This window comes from Acartia tonsa, chromosome 6 (genome assembly GCF_053477335.1).
Source record: "Acartia tonsa isolate MP-2025a chromosome 6, ASM5347733v1, whole genome shotgun sequence".
In the NCBI taxonomy this organism is placed as follows: Eukaryota; Metazoa; Arthropoda; class Copepoda; order Calanoida; family Acartiidae; genus Acartia; species Acartia tonsa.
The window spans coordinates 31,630,189-31,647,050 of record NC_137265.1 but is presented as its reverse complement, the minus strand read 5'-3'; the positions used below and the strand labels follow the sequence as shown (position 1 = coordinate 31,647,050).

Below are 16,862 nucleotides of genomic sequence, written 5' to 3'. Positions count from 1 at the left end.
GAAGAGTTTACTTTCTACCCACCTCCTGAAAATTGTAGACGATCGGTCCAGCCGTTTACGTGATCTTAGCGGTCATACTTACATCTTAATTATTACTTAAAAAAAGTTGTATCTCTAAAAATGATAAAACTAAACAAGTCTGCCCATTATTTACATTTACACTCAAAACCTCATGGATAAAGGAAAAACTATAAAATCAGTAACATTTCAAAATATTAACAAATATCAAGATGTAGTGTATGCTTTAATTTTAAAAACTATTTTGGGTACCTTACAAGAATATATTTCCAGTATAAAACTAGTTTTTGTTAAACCTGATAATTTATACATAAAATCCGATAGAAAGTCGACTTATGACATAATTAAGTCGAAGACCAAAGGGGGAAAATACACAAAATTTCATATTTTTTTACTGTAATGTGATGTATAGTCCCTTTCATCCTGATTTAAGAGCAATGCATGTATTTTATAGTTTAGCTTTTAGTTCTTGTGTCAACCGTTTCGGAGCAAGACATTGCTCTGCAACACGACACGAACATAAAAGTGAACAGTTGACTTAATATTAATATTATTATTGTATGTTAACCTTGTCTTGAATTAATACACTTTATAAGAATATTTAGCTGTTTGTTCTTGCTATTACTACACGTCATTTTGGCGCAGTAGTGTAGTACGAATCTATAGCTCAGATTTTCTTTTAATTGTATTATTTCTTTGCTTTTGGTTTTTGTTCAGGATATTTGTAGTGACCAGGATGGACATTTCTGAATGGAGGAAGATGTCTCAGGTGGAGAAGGATGAGTACATGATTACTTTTTGGGGTACGGTCAAGAATGAGATTCATGCTATTGGGACTAAACTTGATAATGTGGCGGCGGAGCTGGGTGGGCGTATAGCGCCACTGGAGACGAAAATTCAAGAGTTGACGGATAATGTTGATACTAATGTTGCTGCGGTTACTGGACTGGCTACTCGGATGGACGATTTAGAAGATCGTCTTAATAAGGTGGTGGAGCCTAGTGTTGATAATGATATCAAGACTGAGAATGTGACCGTTGTGGATGAGTTTATGACTGGCCAGCAGCGAATTCTTGAAAAGATTGCCCAGCAGAATAGTTTGAATGACCAGCAGAATGGTTCGAATACCCAGCAGAATGGGTCGAATAACCAGCAGAATACCCAGCAGAATGGGTCGAATAACCAGCAGAATGGTTTAAATAACTCTATGCCGTGGCAGAGGACGGCTGGTGGATCTGGAGGATTTGGAGGATCAGAAGAGAAGCCTAAATTGTTTGCTGGTGGTTCTCGGCCTATTTTTGGTGGTATGCAGGGAAATGAAGATAAGATCATAAAACTTTGGGAATTGTCTAGAGTTGATGCTGTGGATAATATCTATAATGGAGTTCTCATGTGGTGGCCAGCCCTTTCTGAGGTTGATGCGGAGGATTTTAATACGCTCAATTTTTTTGAAGCTGGACTGAGTGATTCGCAGGTTAGTTGGTGTAAATCTCTTGTTTATGTACCAGATAGATCTCTGTATGTTTCGCAGGGGGAGGAGAATGTGCATAGGTACAATGAAACGTGTGCTAAACTTGATGATCAGTTCAGAAAAAATGCGCCTGAATTTGCAGTTGACGATGATGTGATTTTCTTTGATGATTATTTGGAGAGATTTTGGATGACTACTAGACGTTATTATATGACTAATCATCAAGTGTGTAAGGAAATTTTGTTTGATAAATGTGTGGGTGTAAGAACCGCTTGTGGCTATACACTAAAACCTGCTGATATGGAGAATAGACAATTAACATTAAAGGGGTACTTGTGTAAGATGCGAGAGACATTTTTACCACCCGACATGAAAAATGTGTGTAAAGATGCGTATTTGAGTGTTAAGCAACATGAGAATGATAAGATTGATGCATTTTTTGATAAGATACTATCTTTCTGGAAACGTGCGTATCCGAAACCAACTGATGATATGTTCATGGATTTCTATTCTCAAGTGTGTAATGTGGTTTTATCTCCACTTTTGGCTAATCAGATGCGTCAATTTGCATTGGATTTGGAGCGTGACGGACAAGTGCGAATGATAACGAAGTTTCGGACAGAGTTAATAGTTAAAGCACAATTGATTGTTAAAGGGCTACAATTTAATCAAATTTCAGGGTCAATGGCTAGAGGATGTACAACAAACCAGATGGCTTTGGCTAAGACGATGGTTGGTGGCGTTGGTTCCAAGTCAAATCCTGTAACTATTGATCAGGTTAGTGATGAAGATAATTTGTCATATGAAATAAATCAATGTGAAATTGATTTAGCTGATGAATTTGGTGGACCAGCTGAACTTATTCCTTTAATTGGCGCAATTCAAGGTGGTTTTATTTGTTATTATTGCAACAGAAAGGGTCACATGATGAGGGATTGTTTTGATATTAGAGATAAAAAGTTGCCTAATCCTAAAGGAAAATACTTTTTGCGGTGGGGAAACAAGCCTTTTGTTCCTTATAAGACGGGGCAAAAGAGTTTTAAAAAGAATGAAAATAGTATGGATAAAAAGAAATTGGTTGGTGAAATTGAAGGAGAGGTGAAAGAAGGGGAGGATACGAAGGAAGTGGCGCATGTCGATGGTTTAGGGGCAAGCGATTATGAAGACGATCTTGTAGCGGAAGTCGAGGCATGGAATAATGCTATTATAGATGACATTTTATGGTTTTAATGTTTTGAATGTATTATAATCATAAAACCTTATTCCATTTTCTACTTGTTACGCGGCATTGTTTTGATTTATGCGCATTGTAAATAAACAACAACAAAACAAAATTAATGATAAAGAGTGAACGAAGCAACTCTAATTTTGTGATAATTTATTTTGATGGTTAAATTGAATTAAATTTGATAAAAATGTGAAATTAGATATTTGAAAAGTATTAAATTTTGATGAAATGTGGAAAATTGTTTTAAAAGATGAGTCAGTTATTGTGATTTAAAGTATTCGATTTTAAAACAATTATATTGCGATTTAGTAATGTTGATTCAGCAAAATTTTTAATGAAGTTTAGAATTTCATGAAGCAAAATTGTTATAATGCATTAGATATAATCGTGGAGAAGTCTCTTTCTATGAAGGAAGGGAGGGGCTGTCTCTCGGAGCTGGTATGCACAAATATGGTGGAGCTGTCTCTTTTGTTGGAGGAGAAAGGGGGAGTGAACATATTTGCAACGAAGATTGCACTACCTCTCAGAGTTGGTATGCGCAGATATGGGGGAGCTGTCTCTTTTGTTTGAGAAAAAGGGGGAGTGACCATATTTGCAAAGAAATTTGCACTATCTCTCAGAGCTGGTATGCGCAAAATGGGGTGGTGTATAGAGGTAGCTGCAATGATTATCGGGCGTGGAGCGCGCCATGCGCAGAAAGTTGAGCTGCGCAGAGAAGCAAAGCTGCGCAAGAAGGTGCTCTCAGGTATTGAGATATATAGTTAGTTGAATTTCGACTTTTAAACCTTTTATACATCTCAGTTTTAATCTGACAATAATAGTTTTGTTAGGTAATATTTTATTGAATTTCAAAAGAATTGAACTTATGGTATTTGGAAAGATTAATTTGCTTGGTGATTGATAATATTTGATCATGTCATATTTCTTAATACAACTTCTTTTATTGTGTTACAAGTTTAATTGTTCAGTGAAACATTTATTTATGGCATCTAAAATAATTGTATTTTATTTTAGATTGGCTGAGAAGAGTGTTTGTGGTGATTGGGAGATACTGTCATCATTATTTATTTGATGGTGAGTTGTTAAGATTTTGTTTCATGTTGTTAACATTTGATTACCATTATATATATATATTGCTGTTCGAAAAATAGTCTTGTAAAATTTGTTATATATATATTAATATCGATATTAATTCTTATGTACAGTGATTTATCCATCAATTGGCATCTAAAAGTTTGTAATATTTTAGATTGGTCGGAGAGAAGTTTACTGATTGTGGATTAACAAATAGTTTGGGGAGTTTCTGTTGGCCGGAGAGAAGTCTTGTTGATTGTGGATTAAGAGATATTTTGGACGTTTCTGTTGGTGGATGAAATATTGTCGGTGAGTAAATTGTTTTATTCAGTTCTTTTGTTATTTGTTGTAGACAGATAGATAGTTATTTGATAGACAATTGGATAGTTACAACCTCATAACTGTTGGTGTTAGTTAGATAGCTGTTTTATAAGTTTCATGAAGATTCTGAGATGGCGGCTGGAGCGGCTGAAGTCTATGTTCCAACAAAGATTGGTGGCATGGAAATCCTGACCTTAATTGATAGCGGCAATGCAAGAGGCTGCCTGATATCTCAAGTGTTGGCTAGAAAGCTTGATTGTGTGATTGAAGAAACGGATTCGAAAGCTACAGGCGTGCAGGGTTCCAGCATCAAGATTGATGGTGTTGTTCGGAATGTTGAATTTCAGATTGGAGGTCACAGTTTTCAAGAAGATTGCTTTGTTATTTCCGGCATGACTGTACCTATGAACCTAGGCAGTTATTGGCTGAACAAAAATAACGTGAAGACGATATTTACCAAAGACGGCAACAGGATTGAGATGCATGGAATCAGTGTGAATTTAGTAGCTAAACGGAAAATTGTAGTGAAGAATTTGGTTCATACAGTTTTGGAGAAAATGGAGGAAGCAAGAACTAAGAAACCTGAGATTAATGTAGCTGAGTTACAAGACCAAAAATGGATTTGCTCATTGAAAAATCGAATAGAAATTCCTGCATTGAGTACAGTGGTGGTAGAAGTTTCAACTAAGGGAAATATGCCTGAAGGACAGTTGTGTTATATAGCTCCTAGACAAGGTTACTGTAGCCGAAACAACTTGTTGATAAACGAAGGAATTACTGAGGTGGGAAAGAACGGTAAAATTATGACTAAAATCACGAATTTTGAAACTGTTAAGAAATCTGTTCCTGCTGGTACTTTGGTTGGAAATTTGTTTTTGGCGGAGAAGATAGCAATGCTGCAAGAGAACAGAGTTAAAGAAGATGTGTCAACAACATTAAAGAAGATTCGTTTTATTAAAGATAAATTGAAGTTGGATAAAGTTCCGTTTTTAAAAGATAATGTTTCTTTGAAAGGAAGAATAGTTGGTTTGTTTTTAAAGAATTTCAAGGCGTTATCGATTGATCCTACGGATATTGGATCTTGTACTTTGGAGGAGTATGATATTCAGTTGGTTCCTGGAGCTCAACCTTTCAAGAATAGGATGATTAGACTCAATCCTCATCATGCAGAGAAACTAAAAGAACAGATTGATTTATGGTTGGAAACAGATGTGATAGAAGAATGTAATTCACCGTTTAATTCTGGAATTTTTGCTGTTAAGAAGAAGGTTGGAAATACTAACGAGGTGAAAGTCCGTTTTGTCCTGGACTACCGCTCATTAAATGAGATAACTGAGAAGATCTGTTACCCTTTGCCTAATATTGGTGAGCTATTTGACAAACTTGGAGGAAAGAAGATTTTTACGTCTATTGACCTAACTTCAGCGTATAATTCAATGCATTTGAAGGAATCTGTCAGGAAATATACAGCATTTTGTTCTAATGGACGGCAATATTGCTTCAAGAGGCTTCCGTTCGGATTGACCAATGCTCCAAGTGCATTTGTAAAGTTGATGGATAGAGTAATGGATTTGAGTCCTGAATTAAGGGCATTTTGCCTAGTTTATTTGGACGATGTTCTTGTATATAGTATGAATGTGGAGGAACATCTGGAGCATTTGAATACTCTACTACGAACATTCTGTGAAGCAGGCCTCAAGATTAATCTTGGAAAATGTACATTGTTTGCAGAGGAAGTGAAATTTCTGGGCCATATTATAAATGCAGAAGGCATATTTATGGACCAAGCATATATTGAAAAGATTAAGAATTGGCCAGTACCTGAAACAGGTAAAGATATTCAAAGATTTACTGGTTTCATAAATTATTATGGTTCATATTTCAAGAATTTTTCTGATATTACGGCACCATTGAACAAATTCAGAAACAGTAGTAAAATAGAATGGGATGAAAAAAGTATGGAAGCCTTTACAAAGACTAGAGAATTGTTCTGTGAAGAAATAAGTAAATCGTTTCCGGATTGGAGGATGGAGGCTGAACCATTTGTGCTGGATACAGATTGGTCATCTACAGCTATGTCTGCGGTGTTAAGTCAAAAACAAAATGGACAAGAGAAGATGATTTCGTGTTGGTCACGTGTTTGTTCAACTCATGAAGCCAATTATGCAGCACATAAAGGAGAATTATGTGCATTAGTAAATGCTGTTGAAAGATTTGAATGTTATTTGAGACACAAGAAGTTTATCGTGAGAACTGATTCAGCTGCACTGAAACATCTATCTACTTGGAGGCAGAACGGATATTTTGTTGGTCTCACCATAAGGTGGATAAACTTTTTATCCACCTTCAGTTATGAGGTTGTACATAGGCAAGGCAAGATGCATACTAATGTTGATATATTGTCACGTACTGCATTAAAGGATAGTAAAGATAGGATATCTAAATTATCGACAGACGAACAAGGAGAGTTAATATTGGATACTGTATATCAATTGGAAGATCCTAAATTATGTCTTATTGCAGGAATTGGAGCAGAGACGGCCAGTCAAATATCATCCAGATTGAAGGCGAGAGAATTTAGTCGTAGCCTGGAGAAGGATCCTGTTTTAGTTGAGGTGAGGAAATTTATTGTAAATAATGTCAAACCTACGTCCAGAGAATTGTCTCAAATGCCTTATCGTGGTAAGCAAATATTAAGATTTTTTGAACATTTGAGTTATAAAGATGGTTTAATTATCTTGACTTCACCTATGCGGCTCCAGAAAGAATTCCAATTTATTGAACGGGTAGTGGTACCTATTGGAATGTACAATAAAGTTTTCTTGTTAGCTCATGCAGATGTTACAGCGGGGCATAGGGGTTATTTGGAAACTTTGAGCAGGATTAATCGTCACTTCATTTTTCCCTATGTGTCTAAATATGTAGCGGCGGCAGTTGCAAATTGTGTCATTTGTTTGAATAGACGTAAAAAACCTAAACATAATCATAATATAGAATTTTCTCCTTTGGCTGGGGAAGCTATGGCAGAGTTGGCCATAGATGCTTTAGGTCCTTTGAATGAGTGTGAATATAATGGAGTCATTTGTAAGCACATTTTAATAGTAGTTGACAGTTGTACTAGATATGTTTGGTTGTTTGCTATTGAGGATGTTAAAGCTGAAACAATTATTGAATGTTTGAAGTTTAATTTATTTTCTGTTTGGGGACTGTGCGAGCGAATCAGGACTGACAATGCACAAAGTTTCAAATCAAAAGTTTTTAGGGAAGTTTGTTTAAGGTTGGGAATTGAACAAATTTTTATCCCTCCAAGATCAGCAAATTCGAATTACAGTGAAAGATACAACCAATCGGTGTATTCGTTTCTTAAGACTGATTTACGTTTTCAAGATGGAGATTGGGCTTATAAACTTAAAGCTACACAATTTTGTATGAACACTTCTTTCAATCGGAGGTTAGGATGTTCCCCGTATTTTAAGATGTTTCTAAGAAACCCTAAGCTTCCACTTGACTCATTTGATCCGTTAACCCGCTCGAAAATTAAACATATGAATTTTTCAGAGTTATTGGAGTGCCTTGACAAGAATTGGAGAACTGGACAAGAAAGAACTGAGAAGTATTTGCAGGTAGAAAATACAGAAAGGATAGGTCGGCCGATAGCTATAAATTCCTATTGTTATATTTTTTATGACGTCACAACGATTGGTGTAGCTCGTAAACTCTGCTCGCTATGGGTGGGTCCGTGTCTAGTGACAAAAGTAATTTCTGATAGTTTATTCGAGGTTCAACCCCTAGAAAAGTGTAGATTGAAAGATAAAGGGGTAAGAATTGTACCAAGAGATAAGATATATGTTATTGAGAGTACTTTAGACTTGACTCCAGATGAAAAGATTGACTTAGTGATTACAGATGAATTTTTCTCTGTGGATAATACCTTGAAAGTAAACTATGACTTTCCCAATACTTTAAGAAATTTAACTTGTTCAGGCGTTTCTGAAGAGGAGAATAGTTGTGGCGCTAGTCCAGAGGTGGTTGGAAGGCGGAAGGATGGACAGGTAACACCAGATTTTTTGGAGAAATCTTTTTTGGGTGTTGGGTTGTCACAGCACAGGTCAAATGTATCTCAGGATAATGAAAATTTAGATGATTTAGTTGAGGATCTTAGTGATACTTTGGAAAGTACTCATATTTCTGATAGTGTAGATTCGAATGATATGACTGACAAAACTAAGTTAGACTCTACATATTCTACTATTAGTAAGGATAGTGTTTTTCATGGAGATTATGCCTCTGATAATAGTTTAGTAGACAACAGTTTGGGTGTAGAGGATGTTAACATGGAATCTGCTAGAGAGTTAGAGTCTCGGATGAGTATTTTAGAGGACACTTTTCCAAAACTGCAAAGTAAAATTGTAAACTTGGAACAACGAAGGGGAAGTGTTAAAAGAGGTAGAGATGTTGAGGAGGATGAATTAGATAGATCGTTAGATAATGCAAAATTGCAAAAAATGTCTGAGACTATTCCTGTTAAAGGTCGTCCTAAAGGTTCTACAAATGAAGTACAATTACAGAAATTGGAAGAGGATAGACAAAACAGAGAAAAAGACAGATTAGAACGTTATTCAGTAGCAGATGTAGTAACTAGGAACCTCGCAAAATTGATTAAAAAATAATATTTGTAATAATTTGTATAATATTTGCAGGAGAAGAGATTACCACGAAAACCGTAGGGAGCGTGATGACAAGAGAGGAAGCGGCGGTGGTGATAGACATGACCGGAATAGACGAGATGGAGATCGTGGTATGCGCAAGAGGTCGCCTGACGCTTGTAGTTCAAAGAGTGGACGTGCTGGACCAGTACCTGTGAAGAAATCCAAGGATGATAGAGGAGTCAGGTACTTGGATATTTTGTTATTTGTTGTTGTGATGCAGGTTTATTGTTTGATTGTTGTTGGTGGTATGTATACGTCACAGGATCCACGGTTAGCAGCTTATGATTGTTCTCAAATAAGTAATGTTGAACTTAGATCAGCTGCCTGTTTGCATGATAGGATGGAACCGGTCAGATCTGTGGAATTATTGGGGTTAGCAGAAACCGATTTTATACTGTCAGAAGCCATTAGTTGTGAGGTTAGACTAAAATTGGAGCGCTGGTTTTGCGGTACCGCGAGTCATGTGCACGTACTAGACGTGCCACATGAAAAACAGGTAGAGTTGAGTATGGACGAATGTAGAAGGATTTTTCATTCTGGCAAGTATCAGCATGATGGTATTAGTTTTAAAGTAAACATAGACTTGCCAACTGTTCACAGTTTCACAGTTAATGGAACATTGTCACCTTTCTGGGATGTTGGTGGTGAAAATATTCAATGCAAGACACTGGGAATATACGCGCACAATATGTGGTTCAATTTAGGTTTTGCTGTTGGGACTTTGCATATTTTAGTAAAAAATACACCCGTTTTGATCAAGGGAAATGTTGTTATGGATTATGATAAAAAGACGATTGTGGCGAATTTTGAAGATAATCATTTGTGGGCAACATCAACTTCTCCATATTTTCCGTATGTAGTACGAAAACCGGCCAGTAATTTTAAGGTAGTTTTTCAAGATACATTCAATTTAACTACTTGGAATGAACAACTTTTTGTTTCTAACTTGGAAAGGAATATTTTAGTTAAAATTATGGGAACAGAGAAACTTACTTTGCAGCATCTGGATTTCAACATTTTTGTAACAGAATTGGAGGGTATCAAGTTTTTAGAGGAACCGAAGGCGGCTGTTAGAAGTTATTTTGGGGATTTGTTAAAACAGGAAGCTAGATTTGATTTGAATGCTATGTTTTTGGCTAGCAGAGAAAGGAATGAGAGGATGATGGAACTTTTTAGTATTTCTAGATGTGCTCAAACAGAAGTTAGATCAAATGTACAGATGCATCATGGGTTCAGAATTATATACCTGGGAGAAATTGCTAAGTATGAAAAGTGTACAGCGGTTGAAATTTCAGTAAAGTTAGGTGTGGATTATGGATGTGCAGTAGGACATTTGATGGTGGATTATATAGGTGAGACAGTTGGAATACAAGAATATAGTAGAATGATTGTTGCAGTAGAGGATATAAAATTGTTAAATTGTTCGCAAAGTCCGGTATTTTTGAAGTTGACAGCTAATTTGTTCCTTGGGAATCAGGGGCAGGGACTCGAACTTCTGCATATTGCCAATGAAAAATCAGAACATGTGGGACAAAAGATTTTTCTGAACGATGAAAAGGTGTTTATTGCTGATTTTAATAAGACTATTAAATATCAGGGATTAGAGGATTTTGAGGATTTTAATGGACAAGCTTCTAAGTTGGATTTTGTTGATCATAAGTTGTCATTTTTCGAACAGGTTACAGGTCCTTGGTTTGGTTTAGAACATTTGTTCAAAGATATATTACCATTGTTTGCCAAGTTTGTTTTGATTGTGTTAATGTTGTTGTTAGGTATAATTCCTATGTTGGCATTGTTGTATTGTTGTTGTTCATGGTGTCATAAAAAAAGATTTACTGAGGAAGAATTTAATGCTAGATCTTAAAATTCTTATGCTGAAATTTAATTATATTGTATTTTTGCAGGTTGGTTACGGCGGCAACAATGAATCAAAAGTTATTGAGCAATGAAGAAGATGGCCGCCACAAACAATCTGTCAATGAAGGAAATCAAGTCAAACCTGGTCTACCGGTATCTGCATTGGTCAGCAACTCTGCATCTCGGCTGGTGTTGGTAATGTCGCGCGTTGAGCTGCCCACGTTGAGTGTGGGCAGGGCGACGAGGAACATATTTTTGAGCAGTGAGGACATGCCACTGGCAGATTTAGCTCGTCTTATTGATAATGAACCAAGGTTTAAGTTGAATTTGATAAACATGTTATCGGTGCAGTTAGAGATGGGGAGATGCATCAATTCCATAGACTGGCCTGTGGACAGGATCCCTATCTTTACCAGCCAGAATTCAAGACACCTCAACCTGATGGCGGCTGGTGAGCATTCTAAAGCTATAAACAGAAAGTTGTCATGGAACGAGACAACTAGTTTGAATAAGTTGAGTGCGACCATATTTCTCTCTAAGCTTGTTTGCGAAATTTTACCAAGTTTGGTGTTGCTTGCTAAGATTGAATACCTGGATGGAGATGAGAGAAAAAGCTGTCAAACGTTGGGCGAATTGTTACCCATAATCAAACATATGGGGGAACTTGAGGATTGGCATCAACTTTCAAAAATTGACGTCATACCTGCAGATGGTAAAATGAGCCTTCAGACGGTGTTGAGAACGGTGGGTAATAGCGTTGATCTGAGGTTGAAGACGCAGGTTGTGTCAGCTATTCGGCTCCTGGCACATTGGAAAGATGTCGTGAATAAAGTAAGCTTTATTCTGAAGCAAATGCCATCCACAACTTTGTTCGAGTTACAGAAAGATTGGCTTGATGGAAAGTCTGAACAGGATTTGAGTGCTAAAGTGTTTATTGACTCCATTCAGGTGAATGAATACATGAACTTATCAGTCTACATTCCACGCATTGTAAATGTGAATTCGGTGAGTTTAATCACCAGTGGAGAGATGCCAGCTGAGATACGTTATGTTAGATTGGATGGTCAAAGAGAAATAATTGATAACCTGGTGAGTGCCACATATGCAGGTAGTCTGTTGAATGATAAAGTAGACGCAAGAGTTTTGACCTGGGAAATGCAGATGCGCTGCAAGCGTCTCCGTCCGACTCTAGCCAAGCAGATATTGTTATGTGATCCAGATACCACTTTAGAGAATGTAGTAAAGGAAATTAGATTGGAGTTGGATGGAAAAGTTTATACAAGTTTGTTGACAACCAATATTGAGTGGAAGTTTAATCCTGAACACAAAGTAAATGAGTGGTTTGAAGGAGATTTCAAATTGGTTACTCGGTTTGGGGATCCTGTTTGTGTTCAGATGGATCAGCCCTTAAATCCGAACATTCCTGTTTGTCTGGACCTTGAATTGTCAAATCAGCAATGGCGTGTTGATGAACAAGTGAGGGAGGAAATGAGGATGGAACACACGCCTGGAATATTGATGATGCTTGATAAATTTGGAGAGGAGGTTAGTCGTAAGCATCAAAAGATTTTGGATAATCAGGAGGAGGTTGATAACGTTGCAACCTCGATTTCGGTTGCGGTTACTAGTGGATTTGAAAGATGTTTTCATATGCTTGGTGATACTGAGGCAAGGATGTCTCAAGACGGCTTGTGTGATGAGACCGCAAAACTTGGAGTGAATGATGATGAAGCTATCATGCCCATGGATATTGAAGAATCTGGCAAGAAGAGCAGAACATCTGGAAAAAGAAAGTAATAATTATAGTTATGTGTATTAATTCATATTTTATTTTATTTTATGTATTTAATATTTGTTGAGGCAGTAGTAGTCTCAAAAAAGTTTAAAATTAATGTTTCATATTAATGCTCTATAATACCATGCTTAAATCTGATGGTTATATGTTAACCAATGTTATTTTTATATCATGTATTTATGATAATTATGTAATTAATGCATTAGGTGTTAATCAATGCATTTTTCAATGATTATATGTTAATCAATGTTTTTTTCTTAAAAAAATATTAAAAAGAAAAAAAAAACACATAAAGAAAAAAGGAAAATAAAAAAACACAAAAAAGAGTTCTAAGGAACCAAAATAAATAAAAAAATGTATACGAAGTGTTTAAAGATCTGGAATAAAAATATATATAAAAAAAAAAAAAAAAAAAAATATGGCAGGTGTCATACCAGATCAACTATTATCTATTTAATAAGCGTTCAACGCTACTTATAATATATCTATGATAATTAACATGTAAAAACCTATTGTTATATTTAATCTGAAATATTACAGTTTGAAATCCAGGTTCATGTTAAAGCCAGGGAGAAATGTGATGTATAGTCCCTTTCATCCTGATTTAAGAGCAATGCATGTATTTTATAGTTTAGCTTTTAGTTCTTGTGTCAACCGTTTCGGAGCAAGACATTGCTCTGCAACACGACACGAACATAAAAGTGAACAGTTGACTTAATATTAATATTATTATTGTATGTTAACCTTGTCTTGAATTAATACACTTTATAAGAATATTTAGCTGTTTGTTCTTGCTATTACTACACGTCAGTAAGAACTTGATATATTTTCCTCCTCCATTGTACTCATATATCCCTGTATGTAATAGTAAACAGATATTTAGAAAATTCCCCAGCAATTTATAAATATTTATAAACTAAAGATGAGCGATCGGTTCAAGTAATTAAATCACTAGTAGTCCTCCACACACACCCCTCTGTAATTTTCAAGTGTTTGTTGCGCATATTGAGTGAAGGAGCCTTTGTCCCGCGGGGTTCTAAAGATGTAATCTCATATAACCTAACATAATTAAAGATAACAAATAAAAAAATGCCTTTCTCTGGATTATTTTCTAACATTCAAACGGCAGGGGGGAGGGGATCAATTGTGGAATTAAAGGGATTTTGCTGTGTGATCTTAAAAGGTCAACATTTAAACTGATATACACACTCAAAAGCAATGTTTCAATATAATTTGGAATAAAAGCTTTAAGGTACAGTGAGTTTGTACCTGGTAAGGCTCACTGCCACTGTTATAACTAGCAGTTTTTCTCGCAACCTCAATGGTCATTGAATCTTGTTTTGTGGGGTTTGGGAGAATAAAATTATCAAAAACCTTCCTAAGGCTTCACTGAAACCTAACCGAACGTTGGGTCAAATTATTTACAATATTTTATTAAGCTTTCACAACATACATCAGTTTACATTAGTAAACGTACTATGCTATATTATTAAGTAGTAAGGTTTTTTGTCTGAAGCTAAAGATCCCGCGAAATGCTGGTCCAAATTGTTTGTACTTCTTAGGGAATCTATTGTCTATTTTTGACCTCCCCTCTAAGGATTGGGCCGAAGCAACAAGTGTAAATATTCACAAAATTATTTAATTAAATCCCATCTTAATTAATTTTTAAGAGTGTATGTATAGAGAGGGAGGATGTTTATATTAAAATAACCTCTGAAATATTTCAATGTTCCTCAAGAAGTCAGATCTAAAACTATTTTTGTTTATTTCTAAATAAATAATTTCAGCTTAATTCTTATTACAAAAAAGAAATAAAATTCATACAGAAAAGCTCAATTTTCAATTAAAAATCATGGACTAAATATCATGGAGGTTGGTATCAATAGTTTTAAAAACTCCCCCTTACATGTTGGCTTATGAACTTTGGGTATTTAAAAAGAAACCTGCAGAATAGGTAATTTTGTTTATCATCATTGCGAAATAGGAATATACATCAATTTATTGTCTTATCCATGACCAAAATTGCAAGTGCGTTGTAAAAAAAAAAAATGTGTTAGCAGAAGAATCAAATTGGCAAAAGAATTTAGAACTATAATATTATTTAAAAAGCCACAAAAAAAATCGTCGCCAACACATCCCATGCTATTTTGCCACATCATTTTCTTTTCATAATAATTTAAAAATTAGACGTTCTATGAATTTTGTATAAAAATCCTTGAGCGTTTATTTATAAAACAAGACATGTATATCTATAAGTAAAAGATAAAAATAATCATTTGACCTTTATCCAAAAATGGAAAGAGCAAAAAATAAGCACTTTATCCTTACATGGGAGATTTCAATGATCTTTTTTAAGCAAGGTTCTACATTTAAGATGTGTCCGCATTTCTGCAATTGTTTTTTTTTAAATATAGGAAAGTCACATTTTATATCTATTTGTTTTCTTTAGTTAGATAAAGAACTTCCCTTATAGAAAATAGCTTAAAACCAGAACATGACTAGTTAATAATTTCTTAAAAAGCAACACCTAGTAGGTCTCGAGGTTATTGGTATCTTGAAGGACCAGGGATGGACCAATGATGATTCGAAAAATTGCGACTTCTGTAAATTACAATTACTTGTTGAAACGTTTGGACACTCAAATTAATAACTATCCAATCAAAATTCAATAAAAGGCCCCAAAGTTACGGCAACGAATAAGAACTAATATAAAACTTTGTTGACTAGTGTAATAACCAGCACAATGTCCACTCCCTCCGTGTAAAGGATCTACACACAGCTAAACTTCTTTCTACTTTGTATTATAGATATATATGTAACACCCATTCAAAGAAATCCTTATGATAGCCTATTTTGGATATATTTCTTAATTAAGGTTAATTCAAAAATAAAATCAATTATGTCCATAAACAGCGAAGCACTAATCATTTTAATCAAATGAAAACAAGATAGGTAAGTATTAAACATTAAAGAAAAATTAGATAAACTAAAGATTAATGTTTTGCATATAAATATTTGAATAATTACAGTATTTTTCTCATCTGCCAATAAAAGTTAAGATGGAGTACCTAAACTGTTATATAGATATTACAGTGTCCGTCAGACAAAGAAGTAGTACGTCCATATCCTTGTAATAGAGTGGCTACGCTTCAAAAAAAAAAAAAACAAGGTGTAGAAAGTCATAAAAATGAAATTAACACGTTAAAAAAACTTGCTCCATCATTTCTTATCAAGATTCTTTGATAAAATATTGGGTGCGCCCCTTGCCCCTAAAATTTAGGCTCAAAATAATTTTTTTTATGTCCTATAATATTAAGTAGTTAGTTTTTTTGTCTGAAGCTAAAGATTTTGAAAAGTACTTAAGCTTAAGATCTAGATTTAATTCTTGGAATGGTTTTAAGCTATTTTTCTGCCCATTATTTACTACCTTAAAATACAGATTTCCTAGATACTAGGGGCGCAGCTGCTAGTGGGTAATCCTATAAATTAGTTGGATGTTGCATGTGTTTTAATAATGTAAAACTAGGTAAACATGAACATCCGCAGGTTGTCTAGCTTTACAAACAATTATTGAATTGGATGTAAAATGCAAAGGTTCTCGTACGGTTATGTGCGTTCTAAGTATTGAAATTTAGTACATTGAAAATTGGAAATATTTTACTTTCCGCGGAAAGCTGTCTATAATACGATGCGATAAAACAACTCTCATATGGTATTTCAATTGAACATCTACTATGTATCTAGACTTTATTGACACTGCCAGGGTTTCGGATCCGCATTGATTGTATGCGAATCCGGATCCTCAAAATTTGGTCAGTGCGGATCCGGATCCGGATCCTTCACAATAAAAATAAAATCACCAAATTTTTTTTAAAAATTTTATTCTTTAATTCGAAGTCAAAAATACTTTCAATTTTCAAGTCTGAACCTAAACCTTAAAGATTGGCTCTCGTCAAGAGAATGTCTGAGATTTTATATAAATTTAGGTAGATTTTTCCATTTTTCCCGCATTTTTTTAAGTCCAAGGATCCGGATCCTTGGACTCAAAAATATGCGGATCCTTGCGGATCCGGATCCGAAACCCTGGACACTGCACGTTCGCCAGTATGAAATCCAGACAAACTGTTAGCTTTTTTGCTAAGCTTACTATGCACAAAATTAAGGATGTCCAAGCTTTTTTTATTTTGAGGAGGGGGGATTGAAAATAAAAATTGGGGGGGGGGAATCTTTAAATCATAGAGAAATGACGTCCAAGGTTTTTTTTCATTTGGGGGGCATAAAAATTAAAAATAAAAATTTTTGGGGAGGCCTACGGCATTCATTTGGTGGAGGGTGGGGGGGAATCACCCCTTAACCCACCTCACCCCCGTGGACGTTCCTGTACAAAAT

General features: G+C 35.3%; 2 protein-coding genes across 3 annotated transcripts; both read left to right on the top strand.

Moving 5' to 3' along the window:
- The first annotated feature begins 3,093 nt into the window (after nucleotides 1–3,093).
- LOC145323069 (uncharacterized) lies at nucleotides 3,094–6,693 on the top strand. Its single transcript, XM_080165451.1, has 4 exons — nucleotides 3,094–3,462; nucleotides 3,732–4,894; nucleotides 5,153–5,601; nucleotides 6,636–6,693. The coding sequence occupies exons 2-4, from the start codon at nucleotides 4,244–4,246 to the stop codon at nucleotides 6,691–6,693; spliced, it is 1,158 nt and encodes a 385-aa protein (XP_080021577.1). The 5' UTR covers nucleotides 3,094–3,462; nucleotides 3,732–4,243.
- A 205-nt stretch (nucleotides 6,694–6,898) lies between these two features.
- Nucleotides 6,899–10,685, top strand: LOC145322387 (uncharacterized). 2 transcript variants are annotated; one of them, XM_080164373.1, is made up of 3 exons: nucleotides 6,899–7,735; nucleotides 8,097–8,164; nucleotides 8,813–10,685. In XM_080164373.1, the coding sequence occupies exons 1-3, from the start codon at nucleotides 6,917–6,919 to the stop codon at nucleotides 10,683–10,685; spliced, it is 2,760 nt and encodes a 919-aa protein (XP_080020499.1). In that variant the 5' UTR covers nucleotides 6,899–6,916. The 2 variants fall into 2 exon arrangements, with proteins under 2 accessions (XP_080020499.1, XP_080020500.1); XM_080164374.1 differs by having other exon boundaries at nucleotides 6,899–8,164.
- Nucleotides 10,686–16,862: the final 6,177 nt, after the last annotated feature.

Excerpts from the sequence above, each read along its gene's own strand:
- LOC145323069 (XM_080165451.1), top strand. The coding sequence starts at position 4,244 with ATGGCGGCTGGAGCGGCTGAAGTCTATGTTCCAACAAAGATTGGTGGC. Across the intron at positions 4,895-5,152 it reads TAAACGAAGGAATTACTGAG|AATTTCAAGGCGTTATCGAT; the intron begins GTGGGAAAGAAC and ends TTGTTTTTAAAG. Across the intron at positions 5,602-6,635 it reads GCATTTTGTTCTAATGGACG|GAATTGGAGCAGAGACGGCC; the intron begins GCAATATTGCTT and ends GTCTTATTGCAG.
- LOC145322387 (XM_080164373.1), top strand. The coding sequence starts at position 6,917 with ATGTACAATAAAGTTTTCTTGTTAGCTCATGCAGATGTTACAGCGGGG. Across the intron at positions 7,736-8,096 it reads GAACTGAGAAGTATTTGCAG|GCGTTTCTGAAGAGGAGAAT; the intron begins GTAGAAAATACA and ends TAACTTGTTCAG. Across the intron at positions 8,165-8,812 it reads GAAGGCGGAAGGATGGACAG|GAGAAGAGATTACCACGAAA; the intron begins GTAACACCAGAT and ends TAATATTTGCAG.